The 9,135-nt window shown below is 46.4% G+C and overlaps 1 protein-coding gene across 1 annotated transcript in view; it reads left to right on the top strand.

Annotated features, from left to right (window-relative positions):
- The window catches only part of AK8 (adenylate kinase 8), a 45,887-nt gene that overhangs the window by 26,744 nt on the left and 10,008 nt on the right, over positions 1–9,135 (top strand). Inside the window, exon 11 of the mRNA XM_015825848.1 lies at positions 5,904–6,045. Within this exon, the coding sequence (XP_015681334.1) occupies positions 5,904–6,045 (142 nt within the window). The remainder of the gene's footprint in view (positions 1–5,903; positions 6,046–9,135) is intronic.

The following is a 9,135-nucleotide window of genomic DNA, read 5'->3' as shown; positions in this document are numbered from 1 at the left end:
TCTCTCTCTCTCTCTCTCTCTCTCTCTCTCTCTCTCTCTCTCTCTCTCCCTCTCCCCCCCTCTCTCTCTTATTTTGAAATACACAGTCACCTAGACAACCCCATGCAAAATCCAACATCGGCGCGAATAAACAGATTGCTGTTCTCTTTTATTTTCCCCCCAAGTTTTGTTCATCCACACATTGAGGTCCTTCTGCCTTCAAGTTTGGCTCGGGGGTCTCCAGTGAAAGGGGAAAAAAAAATTGGCGGGCAATTTATTTGGGGCTGTTAAAAAAAAAAAAAGGGCCCGTTTTGTGTCTGCGTTTTCAAGAGGGACCTTTCGATTCCCTCTGAGGATGTTTTTTTGAAATACCGCTTGGGATGCTGTGCCGGCTTCCAAGTGCCGCATCAAAACTTTTGACAGTTTTCTCTCTCTCTCTCTCTCTCTCTCTCTCTCTCTCTCTCTCTCTCTCTCTCTCTCTCTCTCTCTCTCTCTCTCTCTCTCTCTCTCTCTCTCTCTCTCTCTCTCTCTCTCTCTCGTGGGAATTGTTAGAGGTTTTATTTTCCCCGCTGAAAGAGAAGGAAGAAGAGCCGAAGTGTTTTTCCTTCTGGTTAGGTAAAATTTGATAGTTAGGAGAATATTTATATTTCTATGGATCTTTTTTTCTAGCTTTTTCTTTGCATCCTGCCTTTAGTATTTTTACCTTAGTATTTTTACTAAAGGCAGCGAACGTATTCAACAGACCTTCCTCTTCCCATTTTCCCCACGATAACATCCCTGAGAGGTAGGTTGGGCTGAAAGGAAGGCACTAGCTCAAAGTCACCCAGCTGGTTTTCATGCCTAAGGCAGGACTAGAACTCACCATCTCCTGGTGATTGGGCCAAAGTCACCCAGCCAGCTTTCATGCCTAAGGCAGGACTAGAACTCACCGTCTCCTGGTGATTGGCTGTATGAGAATTGGTTGGGTCAATCACATGACCTGGGGACACTACTACAACGGTCGTAAATACATACTGGTTGTCAAGCTCCCAAATTTTGATAACGTGACTGTGAGGATGCTGTAACAATTGCAAGGGCAAGAACCAGTTGTAAATTCTTTTTTTGTTCAGTGCCGTTGTAAATACAAATGGTTGTTAAGTGGACAATTGCCTTTAGAACTTGGCAATAGCACTTAGATTTATATACCGCTTCACAGTGCTTTACAGCCCTCTCTAAGGGGTTTACAAAGGTCAGCCTATTGCCCCCAGTAATCTGGGTCATCATTTTGCCAAACTTGAAAGGGTGGAAGGCTGAGTCAATCTTATCAATCAATTGGAACAAATTTGGAAGGGACCTTGGAGGTCTTCTAGTCGAACTCAGGCAGGAGACCCTAAAGTTTCAGAACAAATGGCTGTCCAATCTCTCCTTAAACACCTCCAGTGATGAAGCACCCACAACATCTGGAGGCAAGCCCTTCCACTGATTAATTGTTCTCTTTGTCAGGAAATTCCTCCTTAATTCCAGGTTTCCTCACTCCTTGATTAGTTTCCATCCCTTGTTTCTTGTCTTGCCTTCAGTTGTTCAATCCTGGCCTTGATCCCATCAGGATTGAATTCCTGGCAGAATTAGCCTGCAATTAGCCTGCATTCTGCACCACTCATGCACGGCTCTTTCGTGAGTGTTCTCTCCCTGAAGGTTTTCAAGAAGAGATTGTCCAGAACGGTCTAGACTCTAGGGTCTCCTGCTTGTGCAGCAGGGGTTGGACTAGAAGATCTCCAAGGTCCCTTTCCAGCCCTATAAATTCTACGTTCCATCTTCCTTCTCCTGTAGGACGTTTTTACTGCCGGTAGGTGGTGCTAAATAATCGATAAAACCGCTCCACCAGGCCAGTTTTCCTGTGATTGCTGATGTTGTGTTTATTACCGGCACACATCACAGGGCAGCGCATTAAAGCAAGCTGCCTGGCAAAAGCCGCAGTTGGTTGGATTCAAAAGCCGGAAAAAAAAACAGCAGTGGTGTTAAGAAAATAACGATGGCCTTAGTTATCTCCCGCGCTTATTACGTTGACCACAGTTTGAAGCTTTCTGAACTTTGGTTTCCAGTAGAGACCGTGGTTTGCTTGCAGCCCCCGTCAAGCGGTCTCCCAGACACAGGGGTGGCTTCAGAAGTGCTCTTCAAAGCTGGAATCTTCCAGACGTCTCAGCTCAAGGAAGAAGAAAAAAAAGAGAAGAAAAGAAAGAAAGAAATAAGAGAAAGCCACCCACGGAGAGACCAAAAATGCAGGGATGTGTGTGTGTGTGTGTGGAAATCAGTTTGGAAAAAGCACAAAGGAAAATGACTCTTGTAGGCTGAAGCAAACTCATCACGTTCATTTAGGGTGGAAGGATTCTTCCAAGAGGGCTTCATGAAAGGGTTAGAAAAGGCGTCCCCTTGAGACCATCACAAGTGGGAAGATGTTCTGGACTCCGGTCCTCAGGGCTTCCACTCTCTGTCTCTCTCTCTCAACAGAAAGAGGCCGTGGGCAACGATCTTGACCTCTCGTAACCTCGCCAGTTTGAAATTATGACTTGGTCCTTGTTGTTTTTTTAATGGCTTGTAAAGAGGCCGATTTATCACACGTTCTAAAGATGACCCATTGCCCTCAGGACAGATGTAGCCCGAAGCGAATTAAAATGAAAATTAGTTCTGGATCTTTTTTTTTTAAAAGGCTGGTATGCTTAAGAAGAAATAAAAGACATTTCCTGCAGATTTCCAATGCCCGGAATTGTTTGCTTTGGGCTGAGGGTTACGTGTGAATCTGGTGACTGATCCCCAACGCCATTGTTAAGGAAAACAAAACAAAACAATTCGGAGAGAACAAACCATAGCAGAACAAAACAAAACAGAACCCAATAGAGACAAAACAAAACAATTCAGAGCAGAACAAAACAAAACACAAAACAGAAGGAAAAAAAACATGGATGTGTGAAGATTGAGCAGCACAACATTTTGTTACTGATGGCTGTTAGGGGTTTGTTAATCAACCCAAGATGTTTTTAGATAGATAGTCCTCGACTCACATTTATTTAGTGACTGTTCAAAGTTGCAACCAAACAAACAAATGGGACTTGCAACTGGTCCTCACACTTATGACCGTTGCAGCATCCCCTGTGTATTTTCTTTGGATTCTTGACAAAGGATGCTAGATAAGATCTGAAGAAGAGTGCAACAAACAACGAATGGAAAAAAATTCGGTCACATTCAGCACCCTGGAGAGCTCCTTCAATAGGAGATGTTGCTCCAGCAAAGAGCCCAGTCTAATTCTTGGCTCATTTCCCCTGCTGGATGGATTCCTGCCTTCCCACTTTACCCAGGTTGGCTTCATCCAGATGTACTGAAGCTACAACAGCCAGGAGTCCCAGCTCATTTTTGGGAAGGAACCTCCCGTAACCAAGAGGCCCTATCCTCATCGTCTACTTCCCAACGTGTCTCACGAAAGAAAGAACTCTTCCAAACTTTGTGGTCAGCGGGAAGACAGGTGGGTTTTCCCCCCCTGAGGATTCCAATAACATTAAACGAACCTGACCTTTGTGGAATAACCAGATGTTCTGCTCTTGCGCTTTGCTGAATTTAGAGATGACACACCAGCCAGTAGAAGTACCCCTTGGCAGTCGGCTGGTAATCAGGGCAAGATGTTAACTGTCAAACCCTGAGTTCAACCCTCAGGCATCTGAATTAATGATGGAAGGATTTAGACCTACTGGGAGAAGGAGAGGGGAACATATCTAAGAGGAGGAGAAAAACTAAGTGGGCCAAGGGATCAAAGAACCCTCCGACTTTCAGCACCAAGGAATGGACAGCTCCTCCCAGACTTGTCCCAAGAAGACCATCCCAGGGCTCATGAATATCAAGGATTTATAGATTTAGAAGCTAGGTAAATACATGTCAAAAGCACCTCCATCTTTATAGAAAGCGAAGATATCGAACAAAAAGCTTCAAATCGGACCGGTGCGAAGGGAGCATCGGCGGGGCTGGTGGTTTGCTCCAGTTCTCATCTCTGCTTTCGGCTCGCGGCGTCGACCTGTTTTGAAGTTCGTTACAGATCCATCCGTTCGGCCTTCAGATAGTGAGAGCGACGAGAGGCTCTCCTGTTAAAACAACAACAACAACAACAAGATGCCGTTTGGGAAGCTGGGAAGCTGTTTTAGATTCACTTAGGAACGACCAACGTGCTTTGGGCAACGCTGCCCACCTCTGATGGTGCACCCAGACAAGGAGAGGGAGGAGTGGATAGGAGAGAAGCATAATTGAACAGACCCAGCTAGTCAGCTTTCAGTTTTCCTTAATTCCCCCCCCCTCCCTTTTTTTTAAGGCCAGGGTTTCTAGTCCGTAGTATCCTCTTACAGGCTGGGAACTGCCAAAAACTGAGCAGGCGAGAGAGGCTAAAACGTGCGCACGTTTTGGATAAAAAAAAAAAAGAAACCAGCAGCGTGACAATTTGGGCCCGTCCTGATCCCTCGAAAGCCTGGCAGTTGACAACTTCATCTGACCGCTCCAAGCTTCAGCTCCTCACCCTAGTTGTTCGCTTGAGGCCAAGCGAGGCAGGAGAAGGTGTTTTGTTTACCCTTGTGGCAACGACACTCTTTCGTGGCCAGCCGGGTGTTGCTGACAACCTCACGGATGCCTCTTATGAACAAAGAGGCCGTTGGCTGCGCCTGCCTCCTTTCGTTTTGAGCAGCAGAAACGGAAATCGGGCAGTTTTCTGCCTGCTTTGCGAGCCGTGCTGTTCGTTCTCCTCAAGGGCAGCTTGTATTTTGTTTATTCACAGAATATCAAGAGTTGGGAAGGAACTCAGAGGTCTTCTAGTCCAACCCCCTGCTTGACCAGGAAACCCGGTACCATTTCAGACAACCTCTTCTTAAAAACCTCCAGCAGTGAAGCAGCCACAACTTCTGGAGGCAGGTTGTTCTGCCGATTGATGGTTCTCACCGACAGGAAATTCCTCCTTAGTTCTAGGTTGCTTCTCTCCTTGATTGGTTTCCATCTGTTGCTTCTTCTCCTGCCCTCTGATGCTTTGGAGAAGAGCTTGACCCCTCCTCTTCTCTGTTATAGCCCCTCAAATAGTAGAAGGCTGCTATCATGTCACCCCAATCCTTCTCTTTGTTAGACTAGACATAACTTGTTCCGTCAATCACTGATCAAACACATCCAGTCCCCTAATCATCTTTGTTGCTCTTCTATGCACTTATTTTATTAAGGAAAGTTATACGGCCAGCCAGTTCATTGTTGGTGACTCTGGGTAGCTTACAAGTATAAAACCCCAATAAAAAAAGACCACCGGCCTGGTGACAACAATGAGATCAGCTGCTTGATGGGCTCCATTTGACTCAATTGTGATAAACCGTATCTGTACAGGGTCCCCTGCTCGGGGTCCCTTCCAACCTATTATTCTATGTTGTATGCCTATGTTCTTGATCCTGCTAAATCAGGGGTCTTCAAACTTGGCCCTTTTATGACTTGTGGACTTCAGCTCCCAAGTTGCTGGCTGAGGAATTCTGGGAGTTGAAGTCCACAAGTCATAAAAAGGGGCAAGTTTGAAGACCCCTGTGCTAGATAGACGTCCTTAGGAGAGAGGATCTGGAGTGTTCCCCACCTCCCCATTCCGAGGGGTTTCTTTCGAACCGTGAAAGGCTATCATGGAATATGGGTCTTGAAGGCTCCATGTTACCTCTCTGTTACCTGTCTGCCAATCCCGAACTGTAGAGGAACAATGGGTAGGAAAAGGGAGCATGTTGGTCTCATCCCAAAGAACTACCCTTACATTCCAAATCAGTGCATTTGTGTGTGATACTAAGGTGTTAAATTAGGACTGAAGCATCCCTTGCTTTGTTGATGTTGTTTGCTTCGGTTCCTGTTGTCAGTTGACAGCAGACCTTATCAAATCTCTTTCCTTTTTCCTCCTCTAGTGCCAGACAAGATTGTCATCAAACTCCTGTCCAAACGGATCAACAGACTGGATTGCTACATTCGAGGTTGGGTCCTGCACGGTTTCCCAAAAGATGAAGATCAAGCCAAACGTATGCCGGGTGCCGGGATTTATCCGAACAGGTGATGGATTTCTTTCCTTCTACATCTGGAGGATCACAGCCTCAGTTCCTGCAACTGGCCGGCTGGCTAATCTTTCCTTCATAGAAAAGTGGCCTCTGAGCTGGGTGGTTTTCTTGCAGACGTTTCTTCACCCAACTAGGTAACCTCATCAGTGTTAGAAGGGAGTGAGATTTACGGAGAAGAGGTGGAAGAAGAGGACTGTGGGGTCCTTGATGCTCTCTGAGCTTGGTGGTTTTCTTGCAGACGCTTCTTCACCCAACTAGGTAACATCGTCAGTGTTAGAAGAGAGTGGGAGGAGGAGGAGGAGGAGGAGGAGGAGGAGGAGGAGGAGGAGGAGGAGGAGAGGACAACGATTGTGGTGTGCTTAGTGCTCTCTGAGCTTGGTTGTTTTCTTGCAGACATTTCTTCACCCAACTAGGTAACATCATCAGCCTTAGAGGAGAGTTGGTTTGGCCTCATTGTATATACAAGTTGCTTGCTCTGTCAGTGTTGGTGGGAGTATTCTTGGTAGTTCCTTCGATTTAGGCTGTTGTTTACTATTGTCTGATTTAGTAGTTTCTTTATTGGGATATTGCTTACTTCTTGATTGTCGGTCTTGCATTAATCTCTGCTTATCTGGGTATTTATTGCTGATGAGAAAGTGGTCCAGTCTCTTTGTCTCCTTTTTGGTGCTTCGATTGTCTCTTTTGAATGTTGTGTAGACAAACAACATCTACCTGTGCTTCTTTAAGGGCCAGATCTGCCCTTCAAGAGAACGGGGGTAAGAGATACCAGCCCTTCCGCGAAAAGGAGGCGGGAAAGGAACCATTTGTAAAATCACACGTAGCTACTCTCGGTGGAAGCCGGGGCTGTAAATCACTTGCTTCTGAGACAGGTTACAAAACACTCAACCTGCAGCGAAGCATGTTTCTAACACCAAGAGGAAGGAGAGAGAGAGAGAGAGAGACAGAAAAAAAAAGATCCTCTTGAAATAGAATTAGTGCTAAGGAATCAATCCAGGAACAGAAGCAGACAGGTATATATCAAACCCAGTTGCAACTCTGCCTCTTGCTCATTTTTAGGGCAGCCCGGGTGGCTGAAATTAGATTAAAATAAATTTACATAGATATCAAAGTTCATGAAAGCCCCCCTCACATCCCTAAACAAAGTTATTGGTGGAAAGGCCAGTTTATTCTGCCTTGGGATCCGCAGCTCGACCTCTCTGGTTGATCAAAAAAAACAAAAAACCACAACAACAAGCAGAATTACTGTCGGGACCTCAACCCTTACGTCTGTTTCTTAGAAGTAATAAATGCCTCCCCCCCTCTTCAGATCCTGTGTTTTATCTGACTTCCATCTCATAAACCTGCCTCAAATACTACTAAATTATATAGCAGGGAACTGCATCAGTCTCTGGGCTCTTTCAATTTATGGAAAGAAAGACGAAAAGCAGCCGATAATTGATAGCCGAGAAGAATGGGGGGGGTAAAAAAAATCAAGTTATTTGAGTGAAGTGGGCGAGAGAAATTCCTCCCAACCAGAAGAAACAAATTGGGCTATAAAATTTCTTAATATGTAATCATAAAACCAGGCAGAAAGAGCAGGAGACCCCCCTCTTCGCTTCCCCGTCCTGGCATCCGGCAATCTGCCTCAGGCGAAGAAAAGAATAATTTATTTCCCGTTGCTTCAGAAAAAAAGGGTTAGATTCGGCCCGGGTCAACAGAGCAAGGCAGAAATGCTGGAAGCCTCGTGGAAAAGTTGCATTTTTGTTTCCCCCGCCGGTTTCTCCTGGCACCAAATTAGCCGGCGGAATTCACCGCCGCTGGGATGAGGTCAGCGTTCTGCCTAAAGGGCTGTTTTTCTTCTTAAAACAAAGACTTAGTCAAAATTAGGGCCGGCGCCAAACGGGACGGTCAATTTCGAACCCTTCTACGAGGGTTCAAAACTTTTTGTCGCCAAGCAAGGCGGNTGGTGACTTTTCAGATGTCTGGACTTCAACTCCCAGAATTCTCCAGCCCGTATTTGAAGTCCACCCATCTTCAAGCCGTCACGGTTGAGCAACGCTGCCCTATCTCATATATGTCCACGGTGGCTTAGTAAATCACAGAATCCCAGGGCTGGAAGGGACCAGACAAAGAATCAAGCAGAAAACAATGCCCTAATCAAGGGACTGCCAAGGGGAAAAACCACACTCCCACCAAGACTGGCAGGGCAAGCTATCGGGAGCGAACCCTCACTAGCACGGATGACATGACTTAGTTGGGTAATGAGACGTTTGCAAGACAGCAGCCAAGCTCAGAGTACTGTATATAAATAGAGAGCAAGCCACACTCCCTAGCACTGGTGGTGTTACCTAGCTGGGTTATGAAAGATCTGCAATTAAACAACCAAGTTCAGAGACGACCAAAAAAGCCCGCAGTCCCCCCCCCCCCATCCTCTCTGCAAACGCCACCCCTTTCTAGTACTGATGATGTTATCTAGTTGGGTCATGAAACATCTGCAAGAAAACAACCCAGCTCAGAGGCCATCAAGAACACCACACTCCTCCCCATCTCCTCTTCCTCCTCCTCCTCCTCCTCCTCCTCCTCCTCCTCCTCTCCACAAACTCCACTCCCTTCTAGCACTGATGATGTTATCTAGCTGGGTCGTGAAACATCTGCAAGAAAACAACCCAGCTCAGAGGCCATCAAGAACACCACACTCCTCCTCCTCCTCCTCCTCCTCCTCCTCTCCACAAACTCCACTCCCTTCTAGCACTGATGATGTTATCTAGCTGGGTCGTGAAACATCTGCAAGAAAACAAGCCAACTCAGAGAGCACCAAGGGCTCTGCAAAATGAGTATCCTTTCCCAGGCTACATTGGTAGGGATTTCCACATTTCCAGCCCCCTCACCACCCTTGCTACCACAGCTCCTAGCTGTGTGGGTCACACACACACCGCCTTTAGCAACGTCTCCTTCCCTTCCCCCCCTCCTCCCTTTCCACCTTGCTATAGATCTTGAGGGTTGTGTTGAGTTGTCAGTGTTTTGTCTATATTTGCTTTAACCCAGATGCCCTGCCTAGCCCGCGGTGGCCAGACGTAGTCCCCTCTCTCTCATCAACAATAATTAG

This window comes from Protobothrops mucrosquamatus, unplaced genomic scaffold (assembly GCF_001527695.2).
Source record: "Protobothrops mucrosquamatus isolate PMUCROS unplaced genomic scaffold, P.Mucros_1.0 scaffold2837, whole genome shotgun sequence".
NCBI lineage: Eukaryota > Metazoa > Chordata > Lepidosauria > Squamata > Viperidae > Protobothrops > Protobothrops mucrosquamatus.
This window is presented reverse-complemented; position numbering and strand designations above follow the sequence as displayed.